This window comes from Copadichromis virginalis, linkage group LG9 (genome assembly GCF_057382275.1).
Source record: "Copadichromis virginalis isolate Kocher_CV1m ecotype Utaka linkage group LG9, C_Virginalis_male_GT1.1, whole genome shotgun sequence".
NCBI classification, from domain to species: domain Eukaryota; kingdom Metazoa; phylum Chordata; class Actinopteri; order Cichliformes; family Cichlidae; genus Copadichromis; species Copadichromis virginalis.
Genome location: NC_140626.1, coordinates 1,345,520 through 1,365,803, shown reverse-complemented (window position 1 = coordinate 1,365,803; position 20,284 = coordinate 1,345,520). Strand labels below are relative to the sequence as shown.

The following is a 20,284-nucleotide window of genomic DNA, read 5'->3' as shown; positions in this document are numbered from 1 at the left end:
TTTTGATAAAGCATATAGTTAGGGCTGGATCAGGTGACCCTGAATCCTCTTAGTGCATCATGAGGAGCCCCCAGCAGCCTAGGCCTACTGCAGCCTAACTGTTCTTTTCACTCACTCTGCATTGAATAATTAGTTACCAATCATTTCTGGCACTCTTCGACAGTGTGTCTTTTGTCATGTCTGCACTTTCATAAAGACGCTGACTGTAATGACAGCTGGGGTGGACAAGGCTAAGCATCAGCCTTTCAAATGAATTTAAAGTCTATCTGGGTCTTTGGTTGATTAATAGGCTGGTGTGGAAAAATGCTGCCACTCCTCCTATTCTGACAGTTGTTATGATTTGGAGTGTTGATTCATTTAAACTAACATAATCATCCTGCTGCAACCAGGTTTCTGTAAGGCAGAGTAAATCCATTTGTTGATCAATTATTAAGTCATGTACTAACAGAGACTCGGAGGAGAGAGACCTAATATTTAATAATCCACATTTCACTGGGTTTTTTTTGTAAACATATTTATTGAGGGCAGCACGGTGGCACGGTGGTTAGCACTGTTGCCTCACAGCAAGAAGGTCCTGAGTTCAATTCCACCATCAGGCCGGGGTCTTTCTGTGTGGAGTTTGCATGTTCTCCCCGTGTCTGCGTGGGTTCTCTCCGGGTACTCCGGCTTCCTCCCACCGTCCAAAGACATGCAGCTTGTGGGGATAGGTTAATTGGATAATCCAAATTGCCACTAGGTGTGAATGTGCGAGTGAATGTGAGTGTGAATGGTTGTCTGTCCCTGTGTGTTGGCCCTGCGACAGACTGGCGACCTGTCCAGGGTGTACCCCGCCTTTCGCCCTATGACAGCTGGGATAGGCTCCAGCGCCCCCCGCGACCCTGAAAAGGATAAGTGGAAGCGGATGGATGGATGGATATTTATTGAATTTTGTATTCATAAACATCCAACACTTTAAACACCTTGAATATGTGGCAGTAAGAAAGCACTAAGAAAGCAAGACATTCAAAAAACAAATTAAAAAAAATACTAAGGGAAATTAAAAAAATAAAATAAAATAAAAAACAAAAAAAAAGTACAGGATAGTCTATACTGTATACATTCCCAAATTTAGTTGCATATTTTCATTACATTATCCTCTCTCTCCAGTTCCTCAACATCCCCAGTCTTTAATAGCTCCAGGATCATTTTCCAAATGTCAAAAACTTCTGATGATCTTTTCCTAACCACATAGGTCAGTTTCTCAGGAACTAAACTTGATGACACACTGTTTAACCATTGGTCAAAAGAGGGGCCACCAACATTCTTCCAGCATATTGCAATGCAACATTTGGCCTGGAGTAAGAAAAGGTCAACCATCTTTCTGTCTGAGCTAAATTACAGTCATCTTAATAAATGCCTAAAATACAGATGTTGGGACTTAATGGGACAGGGTGATCTGAGAAATATATTTTAACACTGAGCACTAAAACTTTTGAATCTTTTCACACTCCCACAAAGAGTGGTACAATGGACCCTTGTGATCAGTACACTTATAACATATGTCCACTATATTAGGATAAAACATTAAAACATTTTTTCAATTTCTACCCACAGCAAGAAAACGTATTTAGAAAACTAAAACATTGTGGCCCTCAGCTGAGCAGCCCAATAATACCATTCTAGGTTTGGCAACTGTAGCCCTCCTCTATCGTAGAGGAGAGAGAGTCGAAGTCTTGGCTTCCTGTTGTTACAGAAAAAATTAGAGAGAAGCTTTCTGTTTTTTGGGAAAAAAGAAGGTGGCGGGGCTAGTGGAACTGATTGAAAAGCATATAGGAATTTGGGTAATATGGTCATCTTTTTTTATGTTTATTCTTCCCAGTATAGATATAGGCAATGTTGTCCATCTGTTGATCTCTTCCCCCAATTCTGCTACCATGGGTTCGTAGTTGGTTGAACTAAGTTTGCTTATAGTTGGAGTTATTATGATGCCCAAGTATCGAAATCCTTATGCAGCATTCACAAATGGGTGGGATACTAATGGTTTTCTCCTCTCATTACCATTTAAAAATATAATTGATGATTTTTCTCTGTTCACCTTGAATCCCGAGATTGTACCAAGTTGATTAATCAATTCCAAGAGAGCAGGTATTGTTTCTGCAAGCTGTGATAGAAACAAAATAGTATCATCAGCATACATTGCTATCTTGTGTTCAATATCCATGGTCTTAATGCTGTGAATTGAGGTGTGTGATCTAACCACTATCGCCAGTGGTTCCATGTCTAAAACGAAAAGGTGAAATTGGTGACCCTTGTCTCGTACCTCGAAACAATTCAAAAGGGTGAGAGATGAAGTTATTAGTAGATATCATTGCAGTAGTATCAACAAGTATTATTTTGACCCATCCACAAAAATGTTCACCAAATCCAAACCGTTTAAGCACCTCGAGCATATAGGGCCATTCCACTCGGTCAAATGCTTTTTCTGCATCGAGAGATAAGATTGCATTGTCAGGGAACTCTTCACAGGCATGAATTATATTAAGAACTCTCCTCACATTGTGAAACCCCTGTCGGCTTTGCACAAAACCATTTTGGTCCGTATGTGTAATGGCAGGTAGTATCCTTTCTAGTCTCATTGCTAAAACGTTTGCTATAATCTTTGCATCGGAATTTAAAAGTGATATGGGTCTGTATGAACCTTGTTCAGGGGCCTCTTTGCCTGGCTTTAGAATAAGAGTGATCAGAGCATTTCGTAATGAAGCAGGGAGACTCCCTGTTTTAAAGGATTCCAAATACACATCTACCAATTGACTATGTGCACGTTAGCATATGCTACTTCCGGTGCGGAAACTCCTGTGGGGAGCTTTGTTTCCGGTGTCCTATTCGCGCCTGGTTTACGGCCCAAAACAAGTTAAGCAAATGAATGAATCAAGCGGCGATTTACATTTCTATAGATGTCTCAGGCATTTACCCAACATATCTGTAAATGATGTTCAACGACTTGTTGATATGTTTTCCCCGCGCCTCAGAGCAAAAGAGAAAAGGGATTCAAATGTTATATTTCTCAGCTGTCCCTCGTTTATCGCGGGTGTTATGTTCTAAAAATAACCAGCGAGAGGTGAAATCAAGTAGCCAATTTTATTTTTTGATGGTGCAAAACGTTTCGTGGACATCGTGGACATACAGTACTGCACTTCAGAGTCACACTGCTAGCATCGATGCAGCGACTCTGTACTGTACAGGAGAGACGTCACGGAGGAGATCGTCTGCAGCGATCAGGACGCAGGACACAATGTGACGTAAAAATAAGCAAACTTGCACTAAAAAAATCTGTGAAACAGCGAGGTGAAAGGTGAACCGCGTTATAGCGAGGGACCGCTGTAATTTTGAAGGTAAGTCACAACATACCCTTCGTAAATACTAATGTATAGAAACCGTTACCAGCAATCATTCATTTTTTGTGTGGCTTTTTTCACGGTTTGTTAACATGCTGTGTAGGTGTGTACTTGACTAGCTGATCTCGACATAACGGGGAAACATCTGGTTTGACTGTTCTTCACCTGTAGTTTGAATGCTGAACATTTGCCTGTTTAATTCATAAGACCAGTCACTATACAGAGATGTGCTTCTGAATGTGGACGATGTGTCTTCTGCTGCAGTGATGCAGTTCTGCTTGTGTTGAGTGATGTAAACAACTGATCGATCTAAACTCTTTAAACGTCAAAATTGATCATTAGATTTTTTATGACACAGCAGCGGTGAGTGTTCCCACCTTCTCTTTGTAACTTAACGCAATCTTTCCGTTTTCGAGTTTTGGACATGATTTTGGAGGATATCGTCGCAGTAGCGATTGACTGCAAAGTAAAGCTACCGGAAATGTACAACCCCACATCCGGTCTCAAACCAGGAAGTTAGCATTTTCTCGTGCACAGGGTCAATGGGGCTATTATTTTCTCTTTAAATAGTTTATAAATATCTATCGGGAGCCCATCTGGGCCAGCTGTTTTACGTCCTTTCATGCTTGTGATGGCATTAGAGACATCATTCAGATCCAAATCCTTCTCCAAAGCAATTTTTGTATCTTCAGAAATACAAGGGATGGTCAGGCCATCAAGGAAACTCTGCGTTCAGAGTCAAGTAAGCCATCTGAATTATATAGCAATTTATAATATCAGTGATTCCTGAGATTAGGGACAAAACAGGTTTTAATTTTCTAAAATATATTTTTTGTTTTTTCAAAAACATATTTACTAGGGGTGCAACGATACACAAAATTCACGGTTCGGTTCGATACTTTGGTGTCACGGTTCGATATTTTTTCAATACAAAAAAAATGTTCATGCCTTTTTAATTTGTCATTTATTAAAATTATAAATATATATTTTAACTCAAAAGTACAGTTTTTAAATTTAACCCTAACCCTTGTGCGTGTTTTTTATTTTGACAGCGAATGCACACCTGCGGACCACTTATGTGCAGCCCTGGTTATTTAGCTCGTCATATTGCAGCCACAGAAATTCTTTTGTCCATGAAACCATAAAGCTGCACTTTCTTTTGGCCTTATAGTCTGATTTGTCATAACTTGTCCGTTTTGTGGTAAGCTTTTCTTTGGCTGTCACTTCTTCACCCTGACCTGTCTTATTTGGCTCAGCAGAACTAAAATATATATCCTGCTGCTTTTACACACGGACTCACATAAGCTCAGCGATTCTCTGCGCGATCAACCTCTCACATGTTTAAGCTGCGGGAGATTTCACTTGTCATGTTTGCATAGTAAGCTAACGATTGATAAGACGATGTCAGAGGAATTGGTGCACAAATTATCATCACTCACAGATCAGTGCTGTCGCTCTCTATACACAGTTTGCGCGATTGCAAAGTGAAAGCAAAAAACAAGCGCAAATTCAAACGCGATTTCAATATGTCACATATTGACAGTGGCTCACCGATGCCAATGACATAATTACCCAGCTACATTTCTGAAAGAATGCAAAAGCATTGACATCTATTTTTCCTTCCTACGATAGCCCGACGGGCAGGGCAGAGATAGATTTTGGTAGCCCGACTGGAAAAATCGCTAGCCCCAGGACGTCGGGCTAGCGATTTTGTGAGCCTTGTATCTGATTGAGGAATCACTCATCTTTGGAAAAGAGAGTTTATTACAGAGAAATGGCTCTTTCCAAAATAAAAGCTATACTATACGCTTCTTCTGGGCTATATTCTCAGCAGCATATTAAACATATCAGGTCCCCATAAGGAGAATCATGTGCTAACAGCTGTCTAAATGACTCGGGTAAAGTTTGTAGCATGCATGCTTGTTGTTTTTGTCTGCTTCCACTTGTCTTTGCACTAGGATGACGTCGGAGTAAATGTGCAGTCATATTCGTTGTGTTCCCACTAGTGCTTTCAGGTTAATCTGAAATGACGTTAACGCCACAACACGGCAAATCTCCGTTAACGAGCTACCGCGGATCGCCCCGTGCGTGGGGCTGGACGGCCAACATGTTAACGAGCTAACTGCGCTAACACACTAGTTCCCACCCATGTAATTGAGCATTGCGTGGCACATCCAACATACTGTTTTACTTTAGTCCATGACTCGCTTACCTTCAGGGTCATACTTCACATAAAAACCAAAATAGTTCCAAACGCCAGATCTGAATGAGGGTGGGGGAGGTTCAGTTTGCCATGTTGCAAAGAGAGCTTAACTTCTGTCTCGCTAGCTTGCCCTGCGCTCTTCCTTCTGACTATGCTGTCTGTGTTGAGCGCTCAGTGGATCTGCGCTGGACAGTGCAGCCTAGGCGGAGTAGTCGAACGCAGATTCACTGAGCGCTCAACACAGACAGCATCGTCAGAAGGAAAGTTGATAAATAAAATAAATTACAAATTTTGTATTGTTCGATAGATATGCGTACCGAACCGAAAGCACTGTATCGAACGGTTCAATATCGATACGAATATCGTTGCACCCCTAATATTTACATATAATTGTTACACAAAGTTTTGGCTGTCTCACCATGTTTTGGTCTCCCATTTTTTAATAATTTATGCTTTTGCTGGAGAAGTGCAAGGTTTTTGTCAACACCATCAGACACAAAGAAATGCAAAAATATATATTTTAAATTAAGTTGTTTCAGCAATTTTGACTATTAGCAGGTTCTCTGTTCTACTGTTTATGCACATATGTTTTCAAACTAATTATACCACGTTTAAAAGTTAGATTGTTTTGGCTTTTTATTATTAGAGTTACAGTCATACATATTTTCAGAAGCTTGTATTTAATCTCTATAAGTCGTGGCTAACACCGCTAGCATGAGACACGAGCGTGATGCTACCGGGATTCCAGCTGCTGCGGGCGGACAGGACGAGAGAGAGCGGTAAGAGGAAAGGAGGGGGAGTGGCAGCGTTTGTGAACGACAGATGGTGTAACCCTGGGCACATCACTGTGAAAGAACAACTCTGCAGCAGAGACATTGAGCTGTTAGCTGTTAGCATGCGTCCGTACTACCTGCCCCGGGAGTTCTCGCATGTTATCGCGATAACAGCGTTGTCCCCCCCTCGGCCAACGCGGATGCAGCCTGTGACTCTCTCCACTCAGTGGTCAGCAGACTGCAAACACAATCTCCGAGAGCCCTTCTCATAATATCAGGGGACTTCAATCATGCCTCACTGGACTCCACACTGCCCACCTTCACCCAGTATGTGACCTGCCCCACCAGAGACAATAAAACACTGGACTTACTGTATGCCAATGCAGAAGAGGCATACAGTTCATCACCTCTCCCTCCCCTGGGCAGATCTGACCACAACCTGGTGCACCTTGTCCCTGTGTATGAGCCCTTAGTGCGCAGGGAGCCACCAGCCACCCGCACAGTGCAGAGATGGTTGGAGGAGAGCGAGGAGGCTCTTAAGGATTGTTTTGAGTCAACTGTGTGGGAGGTGATCTGTGACGACCACGGAGAGGACATCGACAGCCTTACTACATGCATTACTGACTCACCCACCCCCACTACTGCTGTTCCACCTCAGACACCTCAGACACTTCACACCTCCTCTATTCACCCTGCTCACTCCCCCCCACCCCCAACAACAGCATCCAATACACACTCAACACAAGGCTCCAGCCTGCCTCTCTCAACCACCCAGGTTAGGAGGCAACTGAGGAGGAAAGGAAAGCTGTGGGTCCAGATGGCATCAGCTCAAGAGTGGTCAGGTCCTGTGCAGACCAACTGTGTGGGGTGATGGAGCACCTCTTCAACCTGAGCCTGAGGCTGGGAAGAGTCCCACAGCTCTTGAAAACCTCCTGTGTTGTACCAGTGCCAAAGACATTCCCTATTCCGAGCAGGGTAAACTGTTCCCTCGATGTTTTTCTCATAAGGGTCTTCTGAATCGCTCTTTGTCTGGTCCCTCACCCAGGACCAATTTGCCATGGGAGACCCTACCAGGAGGCAAAAGCCCCCAGACAACATAGCCCCTGGAATCCCTGGGACACACAAACCTTCCACCATGGTAAGGTAGCGATTCACGAAGACGGCCCTGGTGGTTGCATTTGTTTGATTTCTATTTATTGAGAAGTAGAGATCCATGTTTTCTCCTATGAATTTTATGAAGTCAGAATCTTGTAACCAAATTTTAGGGTGTAAGCGCCAGTTAAAATAGTGTTTGTTCACTTGTACAACATTATAAAATAGCGAGACTGGGGCATGATCTGACAGAACAATACTACCGTGAATACTGTCAGTTACACTAGGTAACAACGATGAGGAGATAATAATCTATTTGAGAGTGGGTTTTAAATGTTGAAGAGTAGCATGAGCATTCCGTTCTGGTAGGACTTTGAGAGATTCAAATCTTCTATGTATCGAAGTAGTTTCTTTCTTGTTTGAGAATGTGAGGTATCTGTCCCTGACGAGCGATCAGTCTTTGGGCCCAAGGTACAATTTAACCCTTTACAGCCGATCGGAGCGGGCACGCTCTGTTTTGCGTAACTATTTTTAAATCCCGGTAGCTCTGCAACCACGTAAGCTAGCGCAATAATTTTTTTTGCATATGAAACTGGAGGAGTTGTACTTACATCTTATGCCATCAGCTTGTCCTCGGTCACAGTTTCCTTCCACATATAGCTTTGCAAAAACTGCATAAAAATCACTTGCAGCAACAAAAACATGATATTCCAGAAACACGCTTCGCCGATCCAATCAGCTGTTTGTAACACTTCCTACGTCCATCAGCGTGAACTATCACATGACCGCATGACCTGCCCGAAACCGGAAGTGACGTCATTTTGCGGAAATGTAGTTTTTTTTTTTACCATCGTACCTCATGAGCTTATACTTGTGTTTTTAAAAGTTATGTTTGACTTCATGACTTTCTGTGTCGTTTCTGGGATGCTTAGGACTCATATTGCACTGCTGGAAATAGTTTATTGTGATGCATATGCTGCTATTTTGCAAATTTGCACTATAATATTTATTTTCGTTTTTCCTGCAGTATATAAAAATTGGTGTATTTCAAAAATAAAACTATGAAGACACTTAAAATAAATTTCCTGTGGTGGGAAACTAGTTTGTGCAACTTTTTTGTATTTACAGTTTTGAGGGATAAGCCTCTTAAATTTCTCTAACTAGAAATATATGTTAAAAAAACAAAAACGATTTTCAATTTTTTTGTAGTTTATTGCACTTTTTTGCAATTTATGTAATTACTATGCACTTAATGCAGACATATTATTAAAGTTTGGGCTATAATGGTTGTATTGATGTATAGCAACTTGAAATGCTCCCAAAAATGGCTCCACAGCATGTAAAAATATAATATAAGCTCTGGCGGACTTGATTCTATGGTAGGTCTTAAAGGGTTAAGTCACCTGCCAATATGATCTTACCAGGAAGGGTGGCCATTAACAAAAACACATTCTCAAAGAACAATGGGTTGTCATCATTGGGGCCGTAGACATTAAACAAATTTATATTTCCTTTCAAGAAGGTACCCTGGACCACCAAAAGTCTACCCGCACTGTCATAAATAGTGTTATTTACCTGAAAAGGCACTGAGTTGTGAATTAACACTATAACCCCTCTAGAATGAGATGGGAAACAGGACGCTAGTACTTTGCATGGCCATCTCCTTTGTACTTTCACCAAGTTGTTTCTGAGTCGATGGGTCTCCTGGATAAAAACGATTGAGGACTTCAGATGCTAAAGCCTGGTAATAACCTGCTTTAGCTTAGTCACTTTTACCATCCCCCTTACATTCCAAGAAGTAAATTTAAACTTCTTATTTGGAAGCACCTCATGTTTTGAGGAGTATTGAAAAAACAAACACAAAGCTGAAAATCTGCCATAAACAAATCTCCTTAGCTATCACCCCGAACCAGACAGCCCTCCCTCCTGTGCACTCACCGATCCAGTGTAAATAAGGGAGCAGTTAGACCAAACCAAGCAATCTTAAAAGAACAAAATACAACTAACAAGTTCTTCATGTCTCCCAGCGATAGTAAATATTTTCACGAAAATGTATATCTGAAATGTTCATTGGAGTCTCTTCTGCAGCTTATAACACAAGTGAAGAACCGATTACTTCTTGGGACAAAAGTTTATTTGTGAGGAGAGCTACCTGTTTAACAAGTGCATCAGACTTGTTTTTCTCTGAGTTAACTGTGTCTTCTACGTTGCTAATTCGCACTTCTGCTTCATCCATGCGTGCCAAGAAGTCCTGCCTGCACGTCCCTGTTAACGTCCTGTATGGCTTCCAGCACCACATCAATTTTCGTGGAAAAGTCATTTCTGATCTCGTGGAGAATCTGAATGACATCCATGTTGTGTGCCGTTCCAGTATTTTCGCCTACGCGTGGCTCAGGTCTAGCATCATCTGCTGAGTTAGCTTGACTACTAGCATACGATACATCGTCTTCCCCATTTGGAGAAGGGTTAGTTTTAATTTTAGTGCCTTCTTCGCTGGCATATTTTTGCATGATATTATACTAAATGGCCACAGGTGGTAAATTTCACTGTTCGTGGAGTAAAAGTATAATTCTAAGGCTTTTATGCCGGGAGCTCACCAAAAGCCATATGTTTAGCCACGCCCCCGACATTTCACTGTTTTACTCTTTGGTTTGGTGTTGTTCTGTACTCTATTCTTTTTTACTCATAACTAAAAGAAGTTTAGTTATTGTTGTTTTTTTGAATTTGCAAAATCTTCTTGTTGATTGATCGAAGATGACTCACAGTTTTGTCCATTTGAAATTATTTCAAAAACACAACAAAGGTACATTTTAGTTTTGTCTAGTGCTTTTTATCAGACTAACAGTACCTTAAACATAGCTTTTGTTTGTATGTATGTATAGTACAAAAAGAAGACAATCAAATACACTTCCCATAATGTAAATAGTGCCTGGTGTGTTCTGTCCTCAGGAAGGCTGCAGAAAGCCAAAACAAGTCTGTGGCCATAATGGCGAAACCTACAACACGGTGTGTGGCGCCTATTCTGACCGTGTCACTGTGGACTATGAGGCCCCCTGCAGAGCTGTGGGAGCTGTCTCTGACGTGGCCCCTGACTCAGCCTGCAGTTTGGTTTCATGTCCAAGTCTGTCCACTCCAGGCTGCCACCCTGTCACTCCACCAGGTGAGTGGAGTAGCACCATACATGAAAAGGTTAACTGGGGTCAGCCAGCAGATAAAATTACACCGTGTACATGACATTTATGTAGCGTCATGGGCAGTACGGTGGTACAGTAGTGAGGACTGGTTCCTGGCAGGGCCTTTCTATGTGGAGAGCGCGTGTTCACCCTGTGCCTGCATGATGACTGCAGCTCCCTCAGGCCAGGACATGCATTTTAGGTTAACTGGTGATTCTAAGTTGACTGTGGATGTGAGGTAAAGTGGTTAAAAATGTCTGAAACACTTTTAACTGTCAGTACAAGTAGGATAGTGTCACATAAAGACGTTGCATTTTATTATAATATGTTCTCTGAACTTTATCCAGGAGCCTGTTGTCCCATATGTGCCAGCATCCTGCAGATCCTCTGGAGCAAAGAGCGAATGAACACGTTCTCAAAGGTATGGACGGTTCACAGCTGTTTGTTTGTTTAGGTAGCAAATCCACTGTCCAGTATGATATGTTTATGAATGATTTATGCTGATGACAAAGGGAGTTTCAAAGTACTATTTTCTTTAATCAGTGTTGTTAGGTTTGACTTATAGGTAGGGTATGAAAGCTAGAGCAGGTAAAATCAATATTGACCAGTTTTCATGGTGATGTGTCGTAACAACCAGTACAATCCACACATTCAAAGAAATCAGACATACATGTCCATAAGTTATGTGTAAGAATGAGAAATGACACATGTAAAATGAAGAAAGGGAGGTGCAAAAAGGCGTGGAAAGTTATGACACCAGCTGAAATCTGTCAGTAAATAGAAAGCAGTCCTGCAAACTAATAGAAGCTGATTCAGTCCCCACTGATGGCCTATAAAACGCTGTCTCATTACCGAGATGTACACCAGAAACATTTCATAATAGATAAAACCGTGAGCTCTCTCAAGATATTCACATCCTTATTTTTCAAAACATACTGAAAGCACTGTTTAGAGAAGAACTACTGAAGGTTCCAGTGGGCACTGTTGGGACCACAATCCCAAAGCATCCACTATAAACTGGCTACAACCAGGCGCTGCCCTTAAGATTTCAGGTAGAGGAGTAACAAGAATGATCAAAAGGGTTGTGCAAGAGCCAAGGACGACTTGTGGAGGGCTACAGAAGGACCTGGAATCAGCAGGTACAACTGTTTCAAAGAAAACAATAAGCAATTCACTCAGCCGCCTGTATGCACACTCACCATGCAACATGCCATTGTTTAAGAAAAAGTATGTTGAAGTCCGTTTAAAGTTTGATGAAATTTGCCTGTGAAGTACTGGGAGACTATGGTCTGGTCAGATGAGACCAAGATTGAACTCTTTGGATGCTACGTCATGTTTGGAGGGAAAGGGTACTGCATATCGCCCCAGAAACACCATACCCAAACTGAAATTTGGTGCTGGGAACATCATAGTGTCGGGCTGTTTTTTCTCTATACACCACTGGCATTCTTCATGTAATTGAATGAAGGATGAATGGGAAAATGTACCAACACATTCTTGATAAAAATCTGCTGCCAAGATGATGAAGATGAAAAGAGGGTCGTTGCTGCAACAAGACAATGATCCCAAACAAACAGCCAAAGGAAGGAAGCTAAAGCTGCTGGAAGGGCCCAGTCACCTGACCTGAATCTGTGGAAAGTGCTAAAGCTAAGAGTTCATACAAGGGGCCCACAAAAGCTTCAGGGTCTGAAGACTGACGGCCAAAATCAGGAGGACAATAAATGTTCCCCATGTGGATCAAATAAGCAAGTTCAGTACTTTGTGTCTGTGTCATTTCTCATTAATATGCCACTTAATTGGATTTCTCAGTGGATTGGATGGGTTGTTAAACACACCTGGTGAGAATTCAATAGCGCCTTTAGAGATAGATTTACTTACAAAATTTGTGATGTGTTATTCCCACACAGGGATGCTGTGTGAGACTTTGTCTGAGCCGCTCTAGCATTGTCCTCTATGGGCAAGGGAGATGGAGGAGGCTGTGCTTATGACATTCATGGGAGAACTGTAAATCCTGTCTTGATGAGACTGACCCTGGATGAACGAGAAGGATGGTGGCTACATTTTGATGTATATATTATACCAGCGGTCCCCAACCCCCGGGCCTTGGACCGGTACCGGTCCGTGAGTCGTTTGGTACCGGGCCGCGAGAGTTGAGGCTCAGGTGTGAAATGTCTGGTTTTCAGGGTTTTTATCGGTTTTCAGCGTTATTTTGTTATCGTTTTTATCGTTAACTCGGTTTTCCTGGGGCTTTTCACGTGTGTTATGAATAAATCTTTTTTTTTTTGGTACCAGTACTGGTTTTATTTTGTTGTATTTATCCGCGACACCTTAAAGGCCGGTCCATGAAAATATTGTCGGGCATAAACCGGTCCGTGGCGCAAAAAAGGTTGGAGACCGCTGAATTATACCATCAAACCCATAAATATTTGGACAGAGACAGTTTATGTTTTTTTTATTTTGGTGGTGTACATTACCACAATGAATTTGAAATGAAGCAACTCAGGTGCAGTTGAAGAGCTTTCAGCTTTAAGTCAGTGCAACTGCCTAAAACTGTGAGGACCCAAAGCATTCTTCTAATGCAGTCTCTTCATTTTAGGAGCTCAGAGTTGGACAGATTGGTGCAGTGTGCAGCACTGTAGCCTCACCTGAGTTCAGTTCCACCATCAGCCTTTCTGTGTGGAGACTGCATGTTCTCACTGTGATGGCGTGGGTTCTCCGGGTACTCTGGCTTCCTTCCACAGTCCAAAGAAGTGCAGTTAGTGGGGTTAGGTTAACTGGTAAATCTAAAGTACCCATAGGTACGAATGTGAGTGCGAATGAAAGACCAGACAAAGAGCGATTCAGAAGAACACCATGGGAACCGTTCACCCTGCCTGAGATAGGGTTACCAGGCCTCGCCCTAGAGCCAGGCCGGCAGAGGGTGCCCGAGGGCGAGCATCTGCTGACTGTAGAAGTAATATTCATCCAGGAAGGTCTTTTCATTGGCCTTCAGGTCAACGGTGATCCAGGGTTTCTTACTGGGAAAACAGACATACAGTCCTAGTTGGGAGGATGTATCCTCACAGAAATGTGTATGGTCAGTGATGCAGTCTGTGCTGCTGTTGATGTCTTCCCCATATGGATCATCCCAGTCTGTCGCATCCAAGCAGTGCTGCAGGGTCTGGCTGGCATCCTGACTCCACCTCCTCACAGACTTGGTGGAAACAGGAAGTCTTTGAACACATCAACATGCATACATCCTGTGCGTTCTCAGAGGTTTATTCATTTTACAGACTGCTGGGAGGTTGTCAGAGTCAATCATCACAAACGTCTCAGGGTGTTTACACTGTAGGTCAGCTACAGTCGTGTGGAAGAGGTCACACAGAGGTCATCAGCTGATGCTGGTACATAAACACCAGTCAATAAGCTGAGGGTGTACTGAGTGATCAGCACTAGGTTACTCTATAAAATTGTCTTTCTTTTCCCAAGCACATCAAAATAGTTTACAACATAACAGGTTACACATCACACCACAAACAACGTCTCTATAAAAGCATGATTGGGAATCCTAACATCCAGAAAATATAGATCGATATGTAGAAAAAATCAAACCCAGACACTCCTGCCTGGATTACTTCATGTCAGAGGAAGAGCACAGCCCAAATGTGAGTGAGGGAGACAGTGATGTGGAGCTGCTGATGGATGTCCTGATCATAAATCAGTAAATGTTGTGGTGTGATGAGGCTGTAGTAACCTGTGCTTTTCCCAAGCACAGGTTACTACACTGGAACGGTCACCACACAGTCTCTTGTGTTATAAAGTGCTTCACAAACCTGAACATTACGGCTAACAGCTGTAGATTTTCCTGTTTCAGTGAAGCTAGCCCAACAACAAAGAGCCACTTAGTGTTTAACACAGTGACAGTGGACAGGTTACCAACATAGGACTCATAGTTGCAGCTGGGGGCGGCACAAACGTGACCCCCTCAGTAGCTGGCTAACATAAACTGATGTACTGACCCAACCAACCAATCTGGTGGCATCACGCTCTGTACTGACACAACATGGTGCTGAACATGTTCTGTAACCTTTCATTTTAAGCACTTTGGTTTTTAAATCCAGGCAGACAGACAGAGTGAAGTCTTTTTTTCATGTAAATGAACTACTGCTGTCAGCGTTAATCTCGTTACAATGACGTTAACGCCATAACCGCATTAACGTAGCAAATCTCCATTAGTGTCAACGTGTTAGCGCGGTGACGCGTTAGCGCTGTGCAGCCCCACAAAGGGGAGATTTGCTGCGTTAATGTGGTTATGGCGTTAACGTCATTTTAACTAGATTAACACTGACAGCGCTACTAGAAATGCATCGATTTCTGTAGTAAGCTCAATGCTGTCATTATATTTGTGTCAGTGTTTTCCAGTAAAGACAGATACTGTGGTGCTGTGCTGGGAGCATTTGTTGCCCTCATTAAAGTGTCACTGACCTGTTGTATGAAAGTTGGACAGCAACATGAATGTAATGCTGTGTGTCGCTGCGTGCAGCTGAACAAGAAGCAGCCGGTGACGGTCCACGATGTCCTTCAGATCCTGCGGCCTCACATCTCAGTGCCGCAGTGCGATGTTTTCGGCTACCTGAGTATTGACCACCTGCTGGTGGTCATCATCGCCCCAATGGACCAGCAGCCAACACCTCTGCAGGTAACAAACACCATCGTGCACACACACAGATATAGTCTGTTATATCTGTTGTTCTGCACACGCTTATGTGTTCTTTACTTTGATGAGAATGTGTGAACATTGTGTTCACAGTGTTTGCAGTGAAAGGCTACACTTTAGCTGTGTGACGTTCCCCTGAATGAATTAATAGCATGCATTTGTGTGTGTTGCTGTCACATGATCTTTTAATCACGTGTTCTGTTCGGCAGTCGTGACGAGCGCAGTTCAGGTCTCAATGCTTTGCTGTGCCAAACACATTGTTTCCCCAAGAAGAGCAGCTTTGGCGCTCTGTAGGCTTTATTGGATTTATTTATGTTATATTATTATCTGTGTGGATGCTGCAGTCGACGGGGTGAAGGCTGAGGGGAACGTTGGAGATGAACCAAACACATCAGGTCTCCAACTTTATTTCGTTACGGGACCAGTTGATCAAATCCATAATAATCCATCCTTTAGGTTTTAGAGAACAAGACTGAGGAAATCTTTGAGGGTTAGAGTTAGACGAAACTAGACAAAGACATAGAAGCAGCAGCAGGGAAGATAAGGGAGGGAGAGGGTGAAAGATGGGCCCTCCTCCTCCGAGAGCCAGAGAGTCATGAAGCATGTAGTTAGGCCTGGATAGTTGAGGTTCAGTGGGATTAGGCCTCCCCATGCAGTATTTCTACCCAACTCACCTTTTTCACTCACTATGTGTTTATGTGTGTTTCGTGACTGAGTAAAGATGGCGCCAGTGTGTGCGGCAGGCCGTCCTCGTCTCTGTTGTCAATCTCTTTTCCTTGATATTTGTTTATTATTTGTTATCTTTCTGGCACTATGCCCCCCAGATGGTTATGCATTAATCACCTATGACGGGGATACTTTGTTAAATCTTTGTTTCCCCCCCTATGCTGGGTTGGATCAAGGCTGGAATTTGGGAGATGCTACCTTTCCACGTATCATCTCTTCTACTGGTTCATACGGTTCCCCTCTCTGCTCCCCGCCTCAGAAGCGCTATAGGAAGTGGGGCAAACGGAGTGGGTTTCAGGTTCGCTTAAAGGCTTACCTTAAAGCATCAGCTGCAGCTAATTCCCTCACCACCGCGGGGATTATACGACTTCCATCTGCTCGGGATCCATCATCCTTCAGGCTGCTCAACCATCGCTGGATCTGTCCGGTTGGTAAACAAGCCTGTCCGGTTTCTCCGGTAGTCTCTCTGCCTGTTCGTGTTTGGATTGGGTCCCCCAGTGATGGTGTACGGCTCAGGCATTTAAGCCGGCTAAGACGTGCTTCCAGCAGAGATAAGATGCCGATCTCTCGGATGGCTTTATTAAACGCAAGATCGCTGGTGAATAAAACCTTCATCTTAAATGACCTCTTCCTCTCCTCTCGGCTTGATGCTCAGTTATTGACTGAAACTTGGATTCATCCTGGTGAGTCCTCTTCTTTTTCAGAGCTACTACCCCCGGACTGTGTAGTCTTCAGTTCACCGAGGCCTTCGGGAAGAGGTGGAGGCCTGGCCTCTGTTTTTAAAAACAAACTTAAAGTTCGGCAACTGCCCTCTCCTACCTATTCTAGTTTTGAGGTTCAGCTTGTGGAGCTTGCCGGACCCCCAACGATTCTATGTGCTGTGATTTATCGACCACCTAAATATAATAGGTCTTTTATTTGTGAATTTGCTGACTTCTTAGGTTCATTTTTATTAAGTTATGACCAAGCTCTTATCACTGGAGATTTTAACATACATATTTGTTCTGCTGATGACCCCCTAGCCAAGGATTTTCTTGCCCTAATTGACTCTTTTAACCTTACACAGTGGGTCAGGGAACCAACTCATCTTAAAGGCCATACTTTGGATTTGGTCCTCCCATATGCTTTGGATATTTGTACTATGGACATTGATAATACTGGTATTTCTGACCATTTTTTGGTTATGTTTGATGTTGAGCTATGTGCAATTGATTTAAATTCTAAAGGCTGTCATCGCCCTGTACGTATCATTAACTCTGAGACTGTGGCTAACTGCATTACGGCCTTTCTAAACTTTGCCTTTTTTGATCCAGACTTCACTGATACAAACTGTTACACACTTCCATTGGTTGATGATTTTGCCAACGCTATGCTATCCACCTGTTGTTCCATCTTAGATACTGTGGCCCCTATAAAGATGAAACATCCCAGAACTTCTCATCAACCATGGCTAAATGACACTATACGAGCCTTACGTCGTATTGAGACTAATAGCCACAACGCCCGAATGTTATTCAAAATTTTTAATTCAGTGATAAATCCCTGTCCGGACTCTTCGAGCTCGGCCTCTCAGGCTGTCTGTGAGCAATTTCTTAATCCCGCTTGTACCATAGGCCTACTAGTACAAGTGGAAATACACTAAAAATTACCTCCAAGTGTTCAATACTGAGTATTGTAAAACAACTGATTGACATCAAAATTTAAACAGGAAGCAGGATAAAGTCTGCTTACAATTATCTCTCATAAAGTTATTTTTAGCTGCTTTAACCATTTACAGCTTTTCACATGTTAATGACTTAGTTAATGATCTAACTAGCATAGCAACAGCGTTTCAGGGACATGCAACAACTGTACCCACACTCCGCACATCACGTGTCTGATTAGCCACATTTAGCTTACCGCCGTCGAGTGGATGCTCAGCATTTACGTGGAGCCACAGCTCAGTAAACCTTCCGGTTTCGCTCTGCCCTTGACAACAACAAGTGCAAATACATAGTTTGTGAAAAAGATCAGTTTAGATCGTATTTTTTTTAACTCGTTAGAGGTTAATTTCTCCAGCTTACCGATAACAAAAGTTTTAGTCAGTCTGCTCTGTTCGGCTGTAGAAGCAAGAGACTGAAAACTTGGGAGCTGGTACTAAGGAGGGACAAGAGCTGCCTAGAGCTTCACCGATTGGCTGACATGCGAGGAGTGGAGTAAAACAATAGGCTCTCATCAGAGCTCATCAACCCTCTGAGAAAACTTAACCCTTGTTTGACCAGAGCATATCATATATAATCTGCGTCCCTTCTATGTTTAAATAAATATTTTGATCTCATTTCACTTTCATTAACAGGGACAGTAAGAACAGGACAATGAACATTAAATGTTTTAATTTTTCTTCTCTTTTTGTTTGAGATGATTTTAGGAACTGGGTTACACTAACTCTCTCCCTGATTCTATGCGTAACCTGGGTGTCTGTTTGGATAGCTCCTTTAAGCTCGATAAGCAAGTATCATCTGTAGTTAAATCTGTTTTTTTTTTTTCAACTGCGCCAGATTTCTAAAGCTAAGCATTATATACCACACAGGGACCTGGAGAAACTTATCCATGCTTTTGTGACCTCCAGGTTAGATTATTGTAATTCTCTCTACTGTGGTCTCCAAGCCGTCTCTCTTCGAAGGCTGCAACTCGTTCAGAATGCTGCGGCTCGCCTTCTTACTGGCACTAGAAAATTTGACCCTATTACTCCGGCTCTTGTTGATCTACACTGGTTACCAATGAAATATCGCATTGAGTTTAAAATCTTGCTACTCACTTTTAAAATCCTGAATAACATTGCGCCCAGCTACCTCACTGACCTCCTCAATTTGTACACTCCTTGTCGTGCATTAAGATCATCAGGTCAATTACTCCCGGCCCAACCTAAGTTTAGACTGAAGACCAGAGGCTATCGTGCCTTTGCTTCAGCTGCACCCAAGCTTTGGAACAGCCTCCCTGCTTCTATTCGAGCCTTGGACTCTATCCAGTCCTTTAAATCAAGATTAAAAGCATATTTGACTTGGCTTTCCCGACCAGTTAATACCCTTTTAAATCTTTTAATTTTTAAACTTTTAAATCTTTTATTAGAGTTTATTAAATGTATTATTTTTATTAATTTTACTGCTGTTTTTGCCTTCGTAGCATATTTTGTATTTATCTAACTCTCCTGGTCTGTTAGTGCCTCTATCCTGTCTGTGCTTGTGCCTGATTTGTACCCTGTTTTTGACTTATGGTGACTCTCCATATTACTGTGAAGCACTTTGGTGTGCCTTCGGGTTTTTAAATGTGCTATATAAATAAAATCGTATTGTATTATTAACGTGCAGCTTTCTTACATAGTGGGTCTTCCTCCAGCAGCCACAGCAGTCAGCTTTCCCTAGGATCTGCTGCTACCAAGCCCTTGCTCACAGCGTGTTGTTTTTTGGGCCTTTTCCATACAGTATAAAGCACCTTGTGGTGACTGTTGTTGTGTATAAATAATGTTTTGTTTTGCAGATTGAAGCCTGCAGTAAAGAGGCTGAGAAGATTGACTCCCTCATCAACTATGCCAGCCCCACTCTGGTGTCCCACGTCCCTCTGTCTGCCTTCCTCACCTCTGAAATCAAGACATCTTCCATCCACTCCTCAGGGAGCACGCCATGGTCACCTCTGGCACCCGCCCTGTGTTTCCTTCTGGGTCTCCTTGTTACACCGGCTCCAGTGCTCTAAGTGCCAGCCTCTGTGACTCCCAGTGCCAAAGTCAGGATGGTGGGCGTGTTCTGGCAGCAATGAACAGACGATCGTGATGACAATCATTCCTATTGACTGACCTGCGTTTCAAACAATCAGGGTGGTTCAAAGCTTTTGTATCAACTGTGTTTAGTGAATAGTTACTCACTGGATTTCCCAGCCAGTGTGTGTGTGTGTGTGTGTGTGTGCGTGTGTGTGTGTGTGTGTGTGTGTGTGTGCGTGTGTGTGTGTGTGCGTGTGTGTGTGTGTGCGTGTGTGTGTGTGTGCGCGCGTGTGTGTGCGCGTGTGTGTGTGTGTGCGCGCGTGTGTGTGTGTGCGTGTGTGTGTGTGTGCGCGCGTGTGTGTGTGTGTGCGCGTGTGTGTGCGCGTGTGTGTGCGCGTGTGTGTGTGTGTGTGTGTGTGTGTGCGCGTGTGTGTGCGTGTGTGTGTGTCTGTGCGCGTGTGTGTGCGTGTGCGTGTGTGTGTGCGTGTGTGTGTGCGTGTGTGTGTGCGCGTGT

General features: G+C 43.0%; 1 protein-coding gene across 1 annotated transcript in view; it reads left to right on the top strand.

The window, feature by feature from the left end:
• reck (reversion-inducing-cysteine-rich protein with kazal motifs) overlaps window positions 1-20,061 on the top strand; it is a 97,700-nt gene extending 77,639 nt beyond the window's left edge. Inside the window, exons 18-21 of the mRNA XM_085467410.1 lie at window positions 10,392-10,602; window positions 10,963-11,036; window positions 15,138-15,293; window positions 19,554-20,061. Of these exons, the coding sequence (XP_085323536.1) occupies window positions 10,392-10,602; window positions 10,963-11,036; window positions 15,138-15,293; window positions 19,554-19,766 (654 nt within the window). The 3' untranslated portion in view covers window positions 19,767-20,061. The remainder of the gene's footprint in view (window positions 1-10,391; window positions 10,603-10,962; window positions 11,037-15,137; window positions 15,294-19,553) is intronic.
• The last annotated feature ends 223 nt before the right edge of the window (window positions 20,062-20,284 follow it).